Consider the following 22,220-nt stretch of genomic DNA (forward strand, 5'->3'; position numbering starts at 1 on the left):
GATTACTACCACTTCAGCTTCAGATTCTTCCTCTTATGTTGGCCTCATTGGTTTAGTGGCAGGATGTACCACATGCTGTTAAGAGTGTTGTAATGACACAGAATGCATTGCTGTTCATATACTTACCCCACAGCTTGCTCCCTTCCTTCCATCAGTATCCTCCTTCTGAAACATTAGGATGTGAATATGTGACCCTTACAATGAATCAGTGGGAATATATGATGTGATGTTGTCCTATCTCACCTTCATTCTTACCATATTGGGTTTGGATCCAATCCTTGGATCTGTCTTGGCCTTTATATTCAAGCTCAAGGTCTTCTGCCAGCTCATGGCTAAATACTCTCCCAGCATGCACTATAACCTTCCCTGGATCTCGTTTGACGCTAAACAAGATCAGTTGCTCATTCTGTTAGCTCTCGATAAGTATTTCCTTTATTGTTGTTCCAACTTTGAGGAAGTTAATTTTTTGGCTGGTTATGTAACTTGTTGAGGTTATTGCTTAGTCTGTAATCCTTTTCCATTTTTTGTGTTTTTTGCTGTTGACAGTCATTTTGTGTTTTGGCCTTGTTATCCCTTTCCATCTTCCTTTTATTCCTTCCTAACACTTTAAAAAACAGTTAGTTTTAGTTAGAGCACTGTTTCATTCTTAGCATGTTTAAGTTAGAGGGCTTTCCTTATCCTTTTATTTTCTCTCTCCTGGGCATAGCCTGTTTAATTTAGAGGGCTGTGCCTCCCTCTTCTTTCTCTCTCTTCTTACTATAATTTGACCCCTTCTAGTTTATATGGTCTAGTTAAAAAAAGAAAAAGCTATATTATATTCTGTTCTGACCTGTTACTTCCTTGTTTTTTGCTGTTCAAGATGCCTAGTAAGAATTTGAAATCTTTAGGCTTCAAAAAATCTGAAGCCTGTGGTAAAAAGATGCCCTTAAGTGATAGATACACTCTTTGTGTCTATTGTCTTGGGGCTGTCCATCTCCAGGAGTCTTGCTCAATTTGTCATGCTTTCAGTCAAAGAGCGCTCCTGGAAAGGAAAACAAATTGATATTAAAAGGATTATTGAAAGCCCTCCTTCCCAGAGGCTTATCTAAAAAGGATGTCTCCATCAACTAAATCTGACAAGTCTGATAAATTTGACAGGTCCTGGAAGAGATCCTTCTCTTCTTCCTTATCGGAACCATCTAAAAAATTGGCAAAAATATCCTGTCCGGATTTGAAGCTTATTGGATGCAAAAAAATCTACATCTGCTATGACACCATCTACATCAGTGCTGATCGGGTTCAAATTACGGCGCCAGTCTCCTACCTTGGAGCCTTTCTTACCCACTCTCAGATCACCCATACTACAAAGGTCCAAGTCCCCTACCCACTTAACACAGTCTTCGGGAGTCTTTCTGATCATGATGTGGATCGGGTGGTACAGAGGCTGCTGAGGACTCTGGCGCTGGTTAAATTATTGTTAGAACCAACCCCCATGGCTTTGAATCCTACCACATCCATCTCTTCTGTTCTGATTCCTCCTCCAATCCCACCCCTGGCTTCGGAGTCAGAAGATCTGAAGCTGATTGTAGTGGAACCCTCGGATCCAAGATCTACTATGGGATCTATGGATCCAACCATGGCTCCGACCTCCTCAGCGCCATTGTAACTCGATAGTCTTGGAGCTGATGCTCTCCAGTTGGGTCCGGAGAAATGAGTCGGATTGGACAGTTGTCGGATCCAACTATGCCTCTTGGGGCCACGGCGTAGTTGAGCTGGGCTCCTATCTCAGCCTCAGGCCCATTGTCTTTGGTTCTGAGGGGTCCCTTGGCTTCTTCAGATCCAGGGATTTCCTCTGACCAGGGACGTGGGTCTTTCAAGGTTATTAGGAGAGTGCTGTCTCCACAGACAGCTCCGCTGTCATCTCCGGATGTTCTTCCCCCAAAGGCCCCGGTGTCTGCTTCTGTACCTCTGCATCCATAGGGATGCAGAGATCCTAGGCCTGAGGATGACCCACAGGGTACCCCCCCACTCTTCCAAAACCTCCCTTGGAAGAGGTTATGCAAGAGGAAGCACCTAGAATCCCCAGAGGAGTCCATCACTTCTGATATAGACCTTGATGAAGCTGAAGGATCCCCACAGTCATCTCCTGGTGATGCCTCCTTTGGAGACATCCTAGAAATCTTAAAACAGAGTGGAGGCTGGAAGTCCACCAACTCTTCTGCTGAGGAGTCTGTCTACCTGTAGGCTTTCAGATCTCACCCTTCCACTTCTTGGGTGTCTCCACCTTTCGATGAGCTTATGGACTTAGTTTCATGAAAAGCGTGGGAGTCCCCAGACTCAGGGGAACCCGTTCCTAGGAGGCCAAACAAATATATTACATCCCCTTCAGGCAAGGCTTTTCTGACTAAGGGAGTCCCAGTAGATGCTATGGTTGTGGTGGCAGCAAACAAGAAGGAGCTCTCAGAGACATCTTCTTCTGTCCATCCACCGAACAAGGAGTCTCAGACAATGGACAGATATGGAAAGTGCATTTTTTCTTCAGTGACTTTTTCCCTCAGATCGCGGAATTGCCTTACTCATTTTACTAGGTTGCAGAATGACCTCCTGAAAGTGCTAGGAGATACTCTCCAAGGTTCAGTAGCTGAAGGGGTCTCAGAAAAATTGTCCTCTCAGCTCTCTACTTTAAACGCAGTTGTCTATGCCTCCATGAGTCTTTTGTCTTATGCAGTGGATGGAGCAAGTAGAGCAGTGGTTTCTGGCATTTCCCTAAGGAGACATTCTTGGAAGCACTTGTGTGACTTTGCATAGCCCTTTAAGTCTTCCTTTGTGAATGCCTCGTGTGACGCCCATGCCCTGGCCCAGCAATCAAGGAGCCTCAATCCTCACCACTAACACCAGTGAGGGGGCGTCTCATATAGGAGGAAAGGATAAGAAATACATACAGTAAAGTGCAATTTCCCTTAAGAGCACACAGAGATCACAGTCAGTCCAGGGCTGATCACTCCCTTGCTCTCTAGGTCCCCAATAAGACTCCCCACTGGCACAGCTATAGGGTCCAGATCTGAGCCTAGTGGGCAAACTAAAACCTCCAGCACCCTCGCTGTCCAACTAGTGCTTCGTGTCCCTGCCCAAGTAGCTGACACATGCACACACACACGCGCGCACACACAGACACAGACACACACACACACACACACACACACACACACACACACACACACACACACACACACACACAGACACACACACACACACACACACACACACACACACACACACACACACACACACACACACACACACACACACACACACACACACTGTGAGAAGAGTTTATACAGCCACAAAGACACTCCTGAGGAATGCTGGCACAGGTTCTTCAGCTGTGCCCCTTTTCCCAGACTATATGGAAGTACCAGCTGCCACCACCCACTAATATTTATCAGCTACTCAAAGGCCCTTAAAAGGGTGTCCAATTATTACTGTGCAGTAGGATTATCCGATTGGTTGTATAGCCCAGGGCTAAAGCTATTGGATTGGCTCTGTACAATTTTACTAAATGCATGCAAGTTCTCTAAAGTGGTTAATTTATCTCTACAAAAACAGCCACAGTTGAAAGGGTTTAAAAAATATTTAATAACAAATAGTCAAAACACAAGACAATACTTTTACTCCACAGTGCTAGTCAAGAGTTCAGAGATCACAGAGAAATACTTACAATAATTCAGTAGTACAGTTCTGATGATCACAGAAAGACACTTAGTCTAATCTTTGTAGTTTCTAGCTATTTCTAAGAGAAAACACAAGTCTAAGATAAACTTACATATAGAGCAAGACTGTGCTAGTGCATTGGATGATCAAGACAAATATGCTTAATGCACTCTGATACTCTCTGTTTTTAAAATCACATTCTTGGTTCACATTACATCATTCTTCACACTTCCCTGGGTTCCCAGGATAACAGAAACTACATTTACATTCTTCACCTCTGGGCAGAAACCAGAGCAATAAAGGACATTTATGCATGCAGATTCTGGCCATTAACTCTGGCCTTAAAACAAAAGACAGGATGCCTCACTCTAGACTTACCGGTTCCGAGTTTTAACATCAAAGGGTCACAACATGCTTTACTTGGTCAGTAGAGTGCACTGTTGTTCCAGTTCCACATGTAACACTATTTTTACCATTTAGGACAACAAGCCTGTGGTTTACATTAATATTTACAGATAGGTTCATAGGTTCATAGGTTTATACTAGGCTATCTGCCCTAAGGCATTTATAAGCCTAGCCCAAATTTTTGTGGCTTACGCCACCCCTTGTATGAAAAAATACTGTGCCCATTAGTTTGTTGTGCCTCTGTCCAGCAGTGACACAGAGATGATTCCCAGGATAAACCTACGATCTCCCATCCACAGGTCAAGATTTCTCTTGAACAGAGCCAGCGAGGTGCTCTGCCTCACATGGACCGGGATTTTATTCCACAGCATAGGGAGTCTCTGAGTGATAAATCTATCCCTCCAGCACATCCTATTTATATCCGTGCTAAGGTTTAAGTTGCCTGCTCTAGTGGTTTTGGTGGATTTGGATTTTTTGAGGTGGAGCATGTCCATTAATTCTGGGTTGGACATGGCCTTGTATGTCAGGCACATGTCACCTCTGAGCAGACGGTATACAACTGAATAGAGCTGGAGTTTCTTCAATCTGGCAGCATATGACAGATTTTGGAGTCCCTTTATCCTTTTGGTGAGGAACTTTTGGGGTCTCTCCAATTGCTGCAGATGTCGGGTGCGATACATCCCGAATGGGGCATTGTACTCGATCATTGGTCTGATAAGTGAAGAGTACAGGGGAACAATGACATCACTAGATCTGGATGTGAATCCCTTCATGATCAGGTGGGCAATGTAGAAGGTCTTTCTAACCACTTTAGCAACGTGAGTGTCAAAAGAAAGGCCACTGTCAACCTGGGTCCCCAGGTCCCTGATAACCTCTTCTGTGCTTAGTGGATTGCCACCTATATGGTAGCTTGGGGTTACCTTGTTTTTCCCGAAGGGTATGACTATACATTTTTTGGCGTTTAACTTCAGGCCATGGCTCTGGCACCAGCTATCTGTTTCCGTGAGTCCCTTCTGAAGGATATCCATGTCCGATGCACTTTCCACTATGGCGCCCAGTTTGCAGTCGTCTGCAAACTTTGTCAGCCAAAGTCCTCCCATGTTGGCCTGTACTTCTGAGAAGTAGATGCCGAACAATAGGGGGCCAAGGACCGAGCCCTGTGGGACACCGCTTGTGACCGGCTTAGAGTCTGACATAGCGCCAGCAACTCTAACCCTGTGGGTTCTGTCCTTAAGCCAGTTTGCAGATGCCAGAATTATCTCCAAAATTCTATCTGGCTAGGCTGGCAGCCTTCACCCATCTTCACACCTCGTTCGATGGCTTGTTTGGACGCAAAGTCAAGGACACACTAACCAGGTGTGAGCAGGAAGGAAAGACTCTCTCTGCCATAGGAGTCCATTTTCCATGCCACCCAGACCTTATGCCAAAGGTCAGAAAGAAAGTGGCAAAATGTGTTTCCAAAAATCTCAGTGAACTTTCCAAGACACATGTGGTGAATCTTCTCCCAGGGGTAGAGGGGGAAGTAGTAATTTAAGATGCCAATCATGCGACAGAGGGGGCCTCAGAATCAGAGTGACAAAGATTCTTTTTTTGGCAAGCCCTTGCAGCACTCCTGAAGGGAAGCCCATTTGCCCATTTTTGGAGGCAGTCGGCGGCCGCATATCTTTGTACCCAGAAACCTGGCAATGAATAACAAAAGACAAATGGGTACAAAGCATCATATCCAGAGATGACATCATACCCTTTTCCCTTCCCATTCTAAAGAAAAAAAATTTTCCTGATGTTCCACCCAGTCAAAAGGAACAAGCAACTGTAGAAATTCAAAAGTTTCTAGACAAAAGAGTAATGCAAACAATCCCCAAAGACCAGATAGGATGCGGAATTTACTCAAGATTCTTTTTTGTTCCAAATAAAACAGGGGACTGGGGACAAATTCTGGATCTCAGGATTCTAAACAAATCAGTAAAAAAGACCATGATGGTGATACTGCAGTCAAACCTTACATTCCTGGGAAAAGACAATTGGATGTGCTCTATAGATCTCCAGGATGAGTACTACCACATAAAAATAGACAGGCGATCCAGGAGACACCTGCACTTTTGGCTGGGAACCACTCATTACCAATTTCAAGCTCTGCCCTTTGGTCTCACTACAGCCCCCGAGTGTTCAACAAATGTATGGCATTAGTCACGTCTCACTTGAGATGTCTGAGATTCCGGGTGTTTCCATACTTACACATCTGGCTTCTAAGCGCCATGACCAAGCATCTACTAATACAAGCGAGAGACACAACCTTACAACTTTGCTCTCACCTAGGCATTGCAATAAACTGTGAAAAATCTGCCTTACTGCCTTCTTAGAATGTGGTTTAAATAGGGGCAGAATTAGATTCAACAAACATGACAGCCAGACTCCCTCCAGAAAGAATTCAAGTTCTAAGACACCATGTTTCATACCTTCTAGGAAAGAAGAAAGTACAAGCAAGGATAGTTCTAAAAGTCCTGGAAGTCATGGCAGCAGCAATAATTCTGATCCCACTAGCATATCTGCACATGAGAATTCTACAGTGGTTGCTATCCACTCAGTGGTCCATGCAAGACTTACCAGTGTCTCACAAGATATTATTAACAGAAACTTGCAAAGAAGGACCTTCATTGGTGGCTTTACTCCACTCAAGTAACTCTAGATTGACCATTTGTTCTCCCACAACCACTGGCCACAGTGACCACAGACTCCTCTCAGATAGGGTGGGAGGGGCATTATCTGAAAAAGACAATCCAAGGCACCAGGCAGGATCATAAGACTCACTTGCACATCAATGTCCTAGAGATAAGAGTGGTGCTTCTAACGTTGCAAGAATTCCGGGACTCTCTTCCACTGGGAACTATTGCAATACAGACAGACAACATGTCAGTTGTGTGGTACATAAGCAAACAAGGAGAAACCAGATCTTATCCCCTTTTTCGAGAGGCCCGAGAGTATGGCAGTGGGCAACCTCCTCCCAACGTTTTCTGATAGCAATGCACATCCCGGGGAAATCCAACTTGATAGTAGACAAACTCAGCAGAGCGATTCTGATGCCCCATGAGTGGTCCTTGAAACAAGAAGTAGTGGAAAATATTTTCCGCAAATGGGCCCAGCCATGCTGTAACCTTTTTACTACATCCATGAATGCCAAATGCAGCAGCTACTTTGCTCTTATCCCCCCTCTGGGGGAGTCACCAAGGGATGCACTTGTTCACAATTGGCCCTCAGGTCTCCTCTATGCTTTTACTCTTTTCCCAATAATTCCCCAAGTACTTCAGAAAGTCAGTTGCTTGGGAAGGGACTTGATACTCATCTCCCTGTACTGGCCTCGTCAAATCTGGTTCTCCTTCCTGTGGCCTCATCTTCAGGAGGAGCCTTGGATTCTGGACCTGGTTCCAGAGCTTCTGAATCATGTCAGGAATGCTCCACCCATCCCTTCAGACCCTCAAACTGAGAGCTTGGCTGCTCCAATTCCAAATATAGCCAGGTTTCCAAATCCATCTTCTTCAGTTAAGCACATCCTAATTTCTTCTCATAAGGCTTCAACAAGAAAGACATATAAAAGTAAGTGGAAAAGATTCTCCTTATGGGCCTCTCATAACCACATTGATCCCTTTTCTGCCCTAGTTGATTCCATTTCAGAATTCCTAGTGAAACTTTTCAATGAGGGCATAGCTGCAGCTACTATTAGAGTTGAGCTAGCAGCTATATCCAATTTCCATCTTGGTGAATAAGGCTCAAACATTATGTGTCATAGGCTATGCAAAGCCTTTCTTAGAGGTACCTTGTTGCTGTGCCTATCAAGGATCCTCCAGCTCAATGGAACTTAAGTTTTGTCTTATCTAGTTTAATATTCCACCCTTTTGAACCAGTATCATCTTGTGGACTCAAATTTTTAACCTGGAAAACAATCCTATTAGTAGCAATCACCTCTGCTAGAAGAGTATCAGAGTTGCAAGCCTTGTCTATAAAACCCCTATACTTGCTTTTCCATAAGAACTGGGTGTCCTTACAAACAAATCCTTCCTTTTTACCCAAAGTATCATCAGAGTCAAATCTGAACCAAACAATAGAGCTGCCAGTCTTCTTCTCAAATTACGAGAATAAGGCAGAATATATGTTGCATCAGCTAGATGTGCATAGAAAATTACATTTTTATTTACACAGAACTAAGAATTTCCAAAAATCTGACCAAATATTTATTTCCTTTTCAGATTCAAAGGAAGGTTCTCTGGTCTCCAAGGTGATACTTTCAAAATGGCTTTCAGACTGCATACATTTTATCTATAAGTCTCAGAATAAGGCTCTTCCAGGAAGAGTTAAAGCCCTCTCCACAACAGCCATTGCAACCTCTTCAGCATTTTCTTACTAGATTACCAATTGATACCATTTATGCATCAGCACCATGGGCAAAACCACATACCTTTATCACTCATTACAAAGTCAATTTGGCTTCCAGGAATATGGCCTCTTTTGGGTCCATGATTCTGATGGATATTCTTCCTTGAGCCACCCAAGATGATAAGTGCTAGGGACACTGTCCCAACCTGGTACGAATGAAGGCGAGATAGGACAACATCACATAAAGAAGTTATGTACTCACTATAACATTTCATGTGTGTTGCCCATCTTCGCCTTCATTCTTACATCCCACCGTCCTTCCCCCCTACCCTTCTGATTCCTGAAAGACCGAGTCTATACAATTGGAAGACCTGAATCTTTGACCTTCTTCTATTGACTCTGGTCTTTTTTCTATGACTCACTCTTTATAAGAGCAAACAAGATCTGGGGAAGGTTATAGTGCATGCTGGGATAGGGTTTAGCCATGAGCTGGCAGAAGACCTTGAACTTGAATATAAAGGCCGAGATGGATCCGAGGATTGGATCCGATCCCAACTTAGTAAGAATAAAGGCGAAGATGGACAACACATATGGAATGTTATGGTGAGTACATAACTTCTTTTTCTTAGCTGCTACAGAAGCATATTCAGTATATGGTGTGTGTGTGTGTGTGTGTGTGTGTGTGTGTGTGTGTGTGTGTGTGTGTGTGTGTGTGTGTGTGTGTGTGTGTGTGTGTGTGTGTGTGTGTGTGTGTGTGTAAAGAAAGAGCTGTTTTAACAGCTTTGCACCCCTGGTAGAAGAAAGAAGGTAAATGATCAGTGGACAAGAAAAAATGGCTTGACCATTATATTCATATACCACTGTCTAGAAGGCTTACTAGTCCTCAAAATATGTATTGTTTTACCAGTTAAACAAATACCAAGTAAACATATTTGTCTAGTGGTCAGCTGATGTGTAACTCACATCTTGATTTGCAATATATTTCTAATCACCTCAGCTGGGACTCACCTCTACTGGGATTGCTTGTCACTCATGGCTGTATGGAATAACCATGCTTTCCCCCACCTCTTTGTTCCCTTCCCTATTTTTGATGACCCAAGGTCACTGTGATCTAGAGAAGTATCTATAGGAAAGATCTTACCATGGGGTGACCATTTGCACAGCTTAAACAATGTTGGATTTATAATAATTTCACATAGATTCTTTAAAGATGGCACTACAGAGATGCTCAATTGTACTTTGGCCATGCAGAAATGTAGAATCTGCCATTTATTAGTAGTGTGGTTGTACTTTGTAAGTTGTTCTTATTTACATTTTCTACCATTTAGTCTTTTAAGACTTGTGTGGTTTATTTATGAACTTCTAGAATCATTTCTGGAGTTTAGAGAAGACTGTAAGGAAAGCTGCACCCCAACTGCGGATTGAGGTCTGGGATAATGACAAATTTTCAAGAGATGACTACATAGGTAAGCCCAAGAGAAAAAAGGTGATAACTCTATTATGACTGCTGAATTAACTTGTTAGGGAAATGTGTTTATTATCAGATAGATAAGGTACATCTCTCCCATTATACCAAAAATCTGCCAGTAATGACAGTGTGGCAGGAAAGCAACTGCATGCTTAAACAGTGCATTTGTGTGTAACTTTATTTTTCAGACCATGCTTAGAATACATAGAAACTTTTTGCAATAATCTGGTCTAAAGTTTCTGATGATAATGATGATGATAATAACAGCATGCAAGGAAGGCCCAGTTCCTTGCCACAGAGCATACATAGAGGACTGTCAAATAAGTAGATGTCTGGCCTACCCCATATGAGATGGAAGAAAAGCTTAAAAAGGGCCGTATTGGAAACAATAATGGAGCCAGGCTCAGAGATCAAAAGCAAGTCTCCCAAGCGAGCAAAGTAGATGAAAATTCAACCAAATGCCTAACAAGAAGATTTGATAAACATGCTTTTGTGGGCAAAGCCATCCACACCCCAGTATAGGTGACTGCACTCCTGCTAATAATAATAATTATGATCTTTGGGCTCACTTGTCTCAGGGGTAGAGAGAACTTTCCCATCCATAGCTCTCAACATCTTAGCACAAGAAATCTTAGCAAAGCCAAAAATAATGGGAGACAAAGGCACAATTGGGACAAATTTTAAATATTGTTCTTATAGACTTAGAAAGTTGTAAGGGTAAAATGAATCATCTTAGCATGCATTTTTCTGAAGGATATGAAGTCTGAAACTCAGATGACTGTCATTATTAATTGACTTCAATCCTTAATGATTTGTCAGAAAACCACAAATTTTATGCGGAACAGACCAAAAATATGAGCCAAAAATCTGGACAGTTGAGAAGTACTCCTATCAGTGACCGTTTGTCTTTCAAACCCATTTGAGTGAATTTTTTTACCAATTTGCCAGAAATCGAAATTTGACTAGATAATGTTCAACTGAATGACCTACTTCTACTAGCAGTAAAAAAATACACTGTATGATGTGCTGAAACATGACTGAGGCACAGTAGCCCACTCAGAATTTCTATAACTCATTCAAAAGTAGTGCATTTCAGCTTGTGGCAGTGGGGAGTAACCTTGTTAAATCAGACAACATTTAGTGTGTGTTACTTATTAGGTAAGAAATGCTCAAGCTCATGTCACACACCTCATGAGCTGCAAAGTGGATGCAAGTAATAACCTTGTATGTGGTGTGTGTACACATATGTGTATGAATGTGTGTGTGTGTGTATGTGTGTGTGTGTGTGTGTGTGTGTATATATATATATATATATATATATATATATATATATATATATATATATATGTGTATATATATATATATATATATATATATATATATATATATATATATATACACACACACACACACACAATATATATATGCATTATCTGTATATAATGCAGCTGACACTTTTGAGTTTCTTCAACAGCTTCATTATTTTGAAAGTAAAAGTCTTGGTTGTCTTCACATAACGTAAAATAAGGAGTTTGACACTCTTTATGACAAAAAAAACCTTGTAGCTCACATAACAGTACACAAAAGTACTGGATAGTATAACTCACTCACCCAGGGATGTTCTGTTACAAAAATAAAGCTTTAATGGTCTATATTTAAAAGCATTACAGTACCTACAATGATGCCGAATAAAATGGAAATGAAAGGAAACACTGGGCCAGATTCAGAAAAGTTACAGAGCAGTATGTGTCTGGTATACATCAAAGAGTAACAATTTTTGTGTCAGAGACAGCCCTACCACAGAGATGCACCCCGAAGTACAGCACTATGTTGGGCTATCTTCATGGCCTACTGCAAATGCTAATGCATCATGGGAGGCAGCCTATGCTTATTAGCCATCTTCATAGTTTTGTAGTCATGTACTAAGTGCTAGCTGACCTTGCATGCCATTTTAAGCTTAGCTAATTTTCCAAAGGTGAGACTCAAACCCTGTACCTTGTGTCCGAGGTAAAGAGTTTTACCATTATACCAGCACCCTGTTTTGTACATTTCTACCAGGGATCTTAGATTCCATGGAGACTGATAAGTTCTTAGATAAGAAATAAACTAGGGCCATATATTAAAACCTAGACAATTTCCCTTTAAAACTTGAGAATCAAACCCTGTACCTTGTGTCTATGAAGTTAACACCTTAACCATTATACCAACCCCAAACACTTTCCTTTGTAATACCTGCGGTAAAGCAAAATCTACGTTGGGCATTTAATGAACATAACCAAAAAACTTGTGTTCACCCATTACACTAGAGGAAAGTGCCAGGGAGTTTATCTATTAGCTGGTGTTGGTGTGTGTGTGTGTGTGTGTGTGTGTGTGTGTGTGTGTGTGTGTGTGTGTGTGTGTGTGTGTGTGTGTGTGTGTGTGTGAGAGAGAAAGAGAGAATATGTGTGTCTGCTTGGGAGGTCACTTTAGGGGGTTAGTTACGGGATAAGCAGGTTTAGTATATGTGTGTATGTATAAGTGAATGGCTGAGTGTGTCTGTATGTGTGATCAAGAGCAGGGGGCTGTGTGTGTGTGGGGGTGCTGACATACCGCTACACTTCCCTAGATTAACAAACAAATCCTACAACATTGGATACTGGGGATAACTCTTTACATTGTGGCTTAAAGGCATATAAAAACTACTAGAACGAAATTTTGCAGCTCAAAAGATGTAGGATGGAAGGACTACTACACATCAGGGGTACCCTATACATTATCCCCTAAAGACACTTAAAAGATTCAAACTGTGTTTCTTAGACACTGGCACAACATGTTCATCCCCTTTCTTTGCCACAACTAGACACTAAGGGTACTTATTAAACAATACCTATGTCTTGAAAAAATAAAAAGTAAAAGGTGGGGGAAAGTTTGAAAACCACCACCTTTGACATTGACCTGCTATGCTAATGCTAACAGGCTAATTAGTGTAAATCTTTTTTTTTTTTTTTTTTTATATAGTAAGTATGATATTGTAATCAGGTTCCTATTACGAGAGCGAAAACCCATTTACCCGAACAAATATGTTGACCCGTATTGCGCGAAGTACAGGAACCTCAAACGTCAAAACCGCAAATTCTGGAATGTCGATTTGTTTTGGTTGGCTCGTCTGCGGTAGAGCTCCGTAAGGTAAGCGTGTGATAGATAGGACTTTAGGGTTAGGATTTGGGTTAAGGTAAGTGCATAGATAGGTAATGTATGTAAGATTTAGTGTAGTGTTAGATGTAGGGTTTTTTTAAGTGTAAGTATGTGTATTATTTATTTTGTTTGGGTGTATGTCTGTTGGGGAAGTGTGCGGTAGTTACGGACCTTATGGTTAGGGAGGGGTTAAGGATAATAAGGTCAATGATCATATGATTTTTCTCATGTGAAGATAATGATGTAGTCTTAAAAGTTGTATGGACTAATTATCCAGTTAAAATTAAAGAAAATACTATAAACTTGACAATGACTATTCAACATTAGTGATGTCAAAGAGAAAAGCATGTGTGCCACTTGTTAAAAGCTTAAAGAAAAACAACATTGAAGCACGAATCTTGTTTCCAGCAAAAACTAGGATTCACTTTCCAGAAGGAAAGAAGATATTTAACACTATGGAAGATGCAATGGACTTTATACAGAAAAATAAAATTCTAGTAAAAACAGAAGACATGGACTGAAATCTATCAACTTCTTTGAAGAGAAATGCAACAAGAAATTGTTGGTTAGTAACGACAAAAACAGTAAAAAACTGAAGGACAAATGAAGATCAACATATTTCATTGTTATGAATTCTTATTAATTTAAAGAAGTGCTTGAATTGTTATCAACAGTTGCTGAATATTACTTATTACAACGTACATCATTTATTTATTTATTTCCCTACTTCAAATGGTTACTAGTTCCTTTTTTAAAATGTTAGAGTTTGATTCTTTTAGCTATATATGAAATTATAACAGTCCTAAAAAGGCAAGCATGAAAGGAGACCCAAACTCAAGTTTCAACTACTAAGCACTTTCATTCTTTCTGTTTTCAATAGAACTTCATCAGAGTTAAAACTAAGTGCATAATCTAAGTTTAAACGAAGCATCAAATGAATCACATGATCATCCCTGTAACAAAAGAGGGTACTGCCAGCACAGCTAGCTTGAATTTTGTAAATAATTATATGTCATTTGTGAATACCAAACTAATTTATATGATACCTGTGTTACAAATGTAGTAGAACTGCATGTCAAGTGTATGTCAAACTGCTTTGTACAGATGTTGTGTTGAAAAAGTATTTGTAAAGTGCTTGTCTGAAATGCATAAACAGTGTTCCCTGCTGGAGAGAACAGAAATATACATGCAGTATTGTAACTGTTTAAATGTATATGTTTTGACAGAGGAAACTGGAGGGTTAACCTCAGTCCAGCAAACTTTAGAAAAATATCTGAAAATAAATCAATTTATAGGCTAGGTCATAAAGATGTTTCACTGTAGCTAGAGACACAAAGTCTGTACTAAGAAGCTTCCTGTATTGTCTTTGTGATGAACTAATAGCTACATTGGAAGCATGAAGTAATGCAATTGTTTTATGACTTCTAGCACCTGCCAGAGATCTGATCAAAAGCCCTTGTCTGTGTGTTTTTACAGGTGGATGCTAAATGCTGTCAGCTGCCAACAACGGGGGTTTGCCTGGGAGCCAGAAGTCAGATGACTAGAAATTATGTCAGTCTGCAAGCTATCCCAGCAGTAATATTTTAGATATCCTTTTGAGAAAACTCTTCATAAGACAGAGCATTCTGCATTCTGTCTTAGACCTGACAACAAAAAGAAGAGCCATTCACCACATTTGCCTTGCTCTATTAGTAAGTTTTTAGGGTATAGTAATTCTCTTAGATACAGTCAGGAATATAGTGAAGCTTAGTTTAGATATTTTTCTTTATTTGTGTGAGCCTGCACTGCAATGTTATTTTAAATAGTTCCTGTGGTTTTGAACTCTAATGTCGCTGTGAATATATACTTAGTATTTTCTTGTGTTTTTATTATTTATTTAAACCTTTCATTGTGGCTGATCTTTGTATAGATATTTAAATTTTGAGAGAACTTGCTTATTTATTTTGTGACACTGTGTGGGCCACTCCTAATAGCCTTGTTCTTGGTTAAACTACCATTTGTATTAGCATGAATACTGCACAGCAAGATAGGACAACCTTTGTTAACAGCCTTAAAGTAGCTGTCAAGGAGTGACTGATAGCAGTGGAAACTACCTTATAGTCTGGACAGAAGGGGGCATAGCTAGTAAACCTGTGCCAGCCTTTCCTAGGTGTGTGTGTGTGTGTGTGTGTGTGTGTGTGTGTGTGTGTGTGTGTGTGTGTGTGTGTGTGTGTGTGTGTGTGTGTGTGTGTGTGTGTGTCAGCTACTTTGGCAGAGAGGGTGCTGGAGGTCTTGGCTTGGTCACTCAGCTGAGATCTTAATTTTATAGCTGTGCCAGTGGGGAGTCATAGTGGGGATCTGGAAAAAGAGAAACCAGCCCCAGACTAACTGTGGTCTCTGTGTGCTCTTAAGGGAAATTGCACTTGATGCAGAGAAATGCATCTGAGAATACTGTGTGTGTACCTGTTATCTTCATAGTGAACGTCCTCTACTGTTGGCAGTGGTGAGGATTGAGGCTCTTTGATTACTGGTTGGCAGTAGTGGGTCATCACAATCCCTAACCAATAGCATACTTGTCTCTGTTCCCTCTTTTTTAATGTTGCAGTGTATTTTAAAACATGTTCAAGAAATATAACCAAGTACTAACCATTCAGAAATGTTTCTCTCTATCTGAATTGGTATAGTGTTACTGACACAACTTCTAGTATAATTTTTCTAAAATGAAAACATATTTATGTAAGTAAGAAAATCATGACTTCTTGTAACAACAGTATTTAGCATTTAAAGTCTTTGTGCTCTCAGAAAAATGTTAATGTTTACTGTTTCATTAAGACCGGGAAACTTATCTGCCTGCAGACTTATTTTCCACCAGTATTCACAGCATTCAAGTAGGACATTGTAATTACCTACAAATTATTCCATAATGACAGTGTCTGCTACAAAAAAACTGGATTTTTTTAGATTAATGCACATTAGTGAATGTCTGGCTAAAGAATTACCAGTGCCTTTTTTTCTTTGTAGCCAAATTGTGTTCATAAATTCTTATTGACAGCTTTCTCACAGTTTTTCCAACATAGACCCCTGGACAGGAGTCACAAAATGCCAAATAAAAAACTCCTTTTGAATCACAATTATATCTGTTTCTTGCCCAAAGGTTTAAATTCAGTGACTTGATGTGAACGTTAGAAGTGTTGCTAATAAATCAGCACTGCTTACATTTGCCACATTTGTAAGTACCACATGTATTTGTTTCTGATGTAGTTTGATGGTGTCCTAACATGGATCTCAGGTTATAAATTATTTTATAGGTAAACAAAGGGCTGTCACCAATAATTTTTGCTAATTCACCATTTCCTAAAATAATCTTCCATTTGTCTCTGAGTATGTCTCTGATAAGATGCATTCACTGGAAATAGGAAGTGGAAAAGCCCTGATGTATTAAACCAATAAAGTATATGTAGAAGTCAACTCATCTTTCCTGTTTGCCATAGTGTCTGGCTGATTTTTCATCAAAATAGGTTTGACTTTGTTTGATCTGAGTAGAAATACTTCCTTGATGATATTCGTAAGCCAGTCAATGTCATAGCCTTTTTTGAGGAAATGCAATTTTAAATATTCTGCTTCTTCCTCAAAAATAGTTTGTTTACTGATGAGCTTACTAAGTCTGATAAATTGTCCTTTTATCACCCCTTTCTTTATATGAAAGGGGTGTTTAGTTTTCCTGTGCCGGTACAGATTAATAAAGGTCTCTTTTCTGAAAATGTTACTTCCAAATTGAGAAGCTCCTTCTTTAATTTCTCCAAATCTTTTGGGTTTCTAATACAGTGATGGGAATGGACCCCATTCCTAAGTCATAGTACGATTAAAGTTCATGAAATTAGTATTGTTTCACTCTTTGTAATTTCTAATATTTTTAATATAATAATATTTAATAATTAATATTATTTTAATATAATTAGTAATAAACTCTTTTGTAATTTTGTTCAGCTACACTGCTGTGTAGTTTTGAATGACAATAAAGTTTTCTTTGACTTGACTTTGACTTTGATGTCAGCCAAAAGTGCTCTTCGCAGCACTCGCAATGTGCCCAGTAATGACTCCTTCTGCAATTCGTATGGTGTAACGTATATTGGTAGCATATCCAAATAGGATTGTAGACTCTTTTTTATAAGACCCGTTGCTCCTACTACTATCAGAACTATCTAGGTATCTTTCTTCCACATTGCTCTACTTTCTACTTGCAAATCCTGATATTTTATGACTTTGTGTCTCTCTGTACACAGGACAGTGTAGTCACTGGGTGTAGCGATTTCAATGATCAATGCTACTTTTGTCTTCTTTTCTTAGACCACTCTATCTGATTTTCTAGCATCTGTCTTTTGAACTGTTGGCAATGGATGATCCCATGTGGTGTAGACTTCATCATTTTCTGTGATGCTTTGCAGCTCATGCTTCCATTGTCTTTCAGCCACTTCAATACATAATGTTTGCACAATCCCCAGTGCAACAGTCCTGCCACATTATTATGCCTTTCAGTATACAGTCCTTCTGCTATTAGTAGATTAAAACCAGCAACGAGGTGTGCAACTGTTTCCAATACTGTTTTACAAAACCTACATTTGTCTGTTTCTCCCACATGTTCAACTGGCTTTGTAAACTAACGTGTACGTAGCCCACTATCTTGTGCCGCCAATATTAATCTTTCATCTCTTGGTTTGAATTCACCTCTTCTTAACCATTCCTGCATTCGTTTCTGATCAACATGAGGTTCTTCCAAAAGTTTTCTATACTTGCAACTATATTTATGCATTTTCCACATTTCTTGCCTTCTCATCTGGTCATTCAGTTTATATTCTTTCTTTTGTTTTTTTGGCATAGTCACTTGCTACCAGATTTTGATTTCCATTCCTGCTTGATGCCAATATGCTTCAGCTAGTCTAAGCAGGGAAGTCATCTTAGATTTATTCTCCTCATGTTTCAAAACGTTCACTACTTTTGGGTCCTGTGAGGTCAGCAGATGTGTGTGGAGTCCGACAATTGCAGATCTGTACATGGCATCAATTTCAAGGAGACCCATCTCTCCTTCTGAATGGGGAGTATATAATCTTGGTATGCACTGATTTTTATATATCATTTGGTTAGCATGAAGCATCCTTCTTATTTTCCTATCTGCCCAGCACACTTTGGGGCCAATCAATCACTCCAAAACTGTAAGTTAGGACAGGAAGAGCAAATTGGTTTATAGCTTGGATTTTGTTCCTAGATGTCAAACCTGTTTTCAGGATTGATTTAAGTCTTCTGAAGTACTCCTTACTAAGTTTTATTCACATTTGTTCATGTTTTATTGTTGATCCTTCATCAATTCCCAAATGTTTATACACTCCCTCTTGCTCAAGTTCTTTTATATCACATTCTTGTCCCAAACTGTTGTTTTTTTGATGCTACAGTTTTCCTACTTTAAAGGTTGCATTTGTGCATTTATCAAGACCAAATGATATTCTTACATCATCTGAAAAAGTTTTGACAACTTGCAGTTGTGCTTTCAGTTCCTCATCTGATGAGCTATACAGTTTCAAATCGTTGACAAAGAGAAAATGAGAAATCTTTGCACTTTGTTGTTTTTCTAGGAGCCACATTATAGCCATGACCTAAGCTATTGAGTAGACAGCTTAATGGATTAAGGGCAAGGCAGAATAGCAGCGGTGACAGAGAGTCACCCTAGAAAATACTCCTTTGGATTTTTATCCCTGGAATAATAACTTGTCCTTTATCATGGCTTAATTGCAAAGTGGACTGCCACTGTTTCATGGTCACTGTAATGTAATTGATCAGTGTAGGGTGTATCTTATATATTTTTAACACTCTTTTATCCATGAATGTGGGATACTATCAAATGCTTTTTTGTACTGAGTTCAGGCCATATTTAAATTCTTCCCCTTTTTACAGTTCTCCACTATGACTGTATTTAACAACAAGTGATCCTTTGTTCCGTATGATTTTCTTTTATTGCCCTTTTGTTCTATTGCCATAATTGAGTTTTCTTCTAAATGACTATAAACTCTGTCAGCATCAATACGTCGTCGGAAGGCAAGCTATTCATAGGTTCATAGGTTCATACTAGGCTATCTGCCCAAGGGCATTTATAAGCCTAGCCCAGAGTTTTGTGGCTTTCGCCACCCCTTTAGTTTGAAGGAAACTATGCCCATTATTTTGCTGTGCCTCTGTCAAGCAGTGGCACTGAGGTAATCCCTGAGGTAAATCTGCGATCTCCCATCCATTGGTCAAGATTTCTCTTGAACAAGGCCAGCGAGGTGCTCTGCCTCACATGTACCGGGATTTTGTTCCACAGCATAGGGAGTCTCTGGGTGATGAATCTGTCCCTCCAGCACGTCCTATTAATAACCGTGTCAAGGTTTAAGTCTCCCGCCCTTGTAGTTCTGAGGGATCTAGATTTTTTGAGGTGAAGCATGTTCATCAAATCTGGGTTTGACATGGCCTTGTATGTCAGGCACAGGTCACCTCTGAGCAAGCGGTAAGCGACTGAATAGAGCTGGAGTTCTTTCAGTCGGGCAGCATAAGACATATTTTTGAGACCCTTTATCCTTTTGGTGAGGAACTTTTGGGGCCTTTCCAGCTGCTGCAGATGTCAGGTCAGATACATTCCGAATGGGGCATTGTACTCAATCATTGGTCTGATGAGTGATGAGTACAGGGGGATGATGACCTCCCTTGATCTAGATGTGAATCCCTTCATGATCAGGTGGGCAATGTAGAAGGTCTTCCTAACTACTTTAGCAATGTGAGTGTCAAATGAAAGGTTACTGTCAACCTGGGTCCCCAGATCCCTGATAACTTCTTCTGTGCTCAGTGAATTGCCACCTATATGGTAGCTAGAGGTAACCTTGTTTTTCCCGAAGGGTATGACTATGCATTTCTTGGCGTTTAACTTTAGGCCATGGCTCTGGCACCAGTTATCCGTTTCTGTGAGACCCTTCTGAAGGATATCTGTGTCAGATATGTTCTCGACTATGGCGCCCAGTTTGCAGTCATCTGCAAACTTTGTCAGCCATAACCCTCCTGTGTTTGCTTGTACTTCAGAAAAGTAGATGCCGAACAAGAGTGGGCCCAGGACTGAGCCCTGTGGGACACCACTTGTGACAGGCTTTGAGTCTGACATGGCGCCAGCAACTCTGACCCTGTGGGTTCTGTCACTTAGCCAGTTTGCAACCCATCTTGTGATGTATGGGTTTACATTTAAACTGATGAGTTTTTCAATGATACCTGAGTGGGGTATTGTGTCGAAAGCCTTTGCCAGGTCGAGGTAGGCTGTATGGACTGCCTTTCCCTCATCAATGGCCTTGGTGACCGTTTCGAAAAAGTCTGTTGGCCTATAATCTGTAGGGTAGCTTGCAGGTTCACTCTTAAGTAAGAGCATTGTTTTTCCTGTTGTTAGCCAGGTTGGTATCTGTTCGGGGTGTGCATATAAATAATATTTACTCATGGCAAAATCTTCGTGCAAAGATGTTAATACCTTTAACCAAAAGTTAGATACTGCATCTGGGCCTGGGGTTTTCCAATTAGAGGCTTTTCTTAACTTTGTTTCAATCTCTCTAGTTGTTACTTCATCCCATTTGATATCCTGTACCTTTAAACTTCTTACTCTTTCTTTTACCTCTTTTATCCATTTAGCATCTTTGTTATGTTCCACAGGATCTTCATAGATACCCCTTCAAAATGTATCTATTTCTTCTTTTTTTGGTGGTCTTTCAATTTCTTTTACCTTATTTCCCAATTCTCTAAAAAACTTTTTGGGGTCACCAATAAATTGCTTATTTTGTACTTTTCCTTTATGTTGCATCTTTTACGTTTTTAGTTTATTATTTGTGATAGTTCATGATAGACCCTGATCTGTTCTAGTGCTGCACATTGATTTTATCACGTCTGTCTTTCTGAGTATTTTTGTTGATCTGTTCCCTCTTCTATACTCTTCTAATAGTGACACTTCTTGTCTTAGTTGCTTTATAGTTTTCTTTATTTGGTACTTTCATGATGGTATTCAATTTCTCCCTTCTCTCCTTCACTACCCTGTGTTCTTGCGGTAGAACTTTATCGTTGGAAGAAAAACTTGTTCCTTCCTCTAGGGAACCTGTGATGTCCAAATAGCTAATGGCCTTTCCTACACCACTCATAGTGAATTATAGAAATGGAGTACTGGAATTAATGAAGTCAAACAATTGATGTAGTTCTGCTTAGGTTCCTTTCCATAGAAAAATGAAGTAATCTATACACCACATGTAAAAGACTACATTTTCAAACAATGGGTAAGGTATGAAGTATACCTGCTCCCACCAAGCTATTGCCAGGTTAGCAAATACGGGGGGGGGGCAACTCTTGCCCCCATAGAAACTCCTGTTTTTTGTTTATAGTATTTCCCTTGAAACTTGAAAAAGTTGTTTTCTAAAACCACTTCCAGCAAGATACAAATAGTGTTTATCATGTTGTTGTCAAAGTCAGAAAACTTTGTAAGATAACTTCTAAAAAAAGTCATTGCTTTTGTCCTGCTGAATGCAAGTGTATAAAGAGACCACATCAAATTATACAAAGGCACAATCATTTTGGATGTTCCCAATGTCAGTGGCTCCAACAAGTGCCATGAGTCTTTCAGATAGAATTCAGTTTTTCGACTGTGATTTCCTTGTAACAATCTAAATCTGCTAGGAGGTTTTTAATGGCCATGTTGTAGTCAACATTGTTCATAATTACTGTCATACCCCCTTTGTCAGCTCTCATGACCCGTATTTCTTTGTTGGTTGTAAGTTCCTTTAAGGCAAGTTTTTCTTCCAATGATAAATTGTATGTTTTTGGTCTCTGTTACCTAACAGCATTTTAAGCCTTCCTCACATATATCCTGGAGGACTTGAATAGAATTATGAAGTGTAGGATTGTATGTACTTCTATGGGTAAATTTGTCTTGTTTTTGGCTGAAATTAGGGATGTCATATAACACAAACTGGACAGTCAACTTCCGAACATATAGTTTTAAGTCAATACCTTAGTGATGCTTGCGGGTTAGGAACCAACGAAAAACCTTTTCCAAGTACTGATAAATGATGGTTGCTCAGGACAATGTTAATGA

General features: G+C 40.1%; 1 protein-coding gene across 1 annotated transcript in view; it reads left to right on the top strand.

Annotated features, from left to right (window-relative positions):
• LOC122810691 (myoferlin-like) overlaps nt 1-22,220 on the top strand; it is a 1,883,765-nt gene that overhangs the window by 1,627,597 nt on the left and 233,948 nt on the right. Inside the window, 1 exon segment of the mRNA XM_044082260.1 lies at nt 9,830-9,929. Within this exon segment, the coding sequence (XP_043938195.1) occupies nt 9,830-9,929 (100 nt within the window).

Source organism: Protopterus annectens, chromosome 9.part0, assembly GCF_019279795.1.
Source record: "Protopterus annectens isolate FY-2018-M chromosome 9.part0, PAN1.0, whole genome shotgun sequence".
Lineage (NCBI taxonomy): Eukaryota > Metazoa > Chordata > Ceratodontiformes > Protopteridae > Protopterus > Protopterus annectens.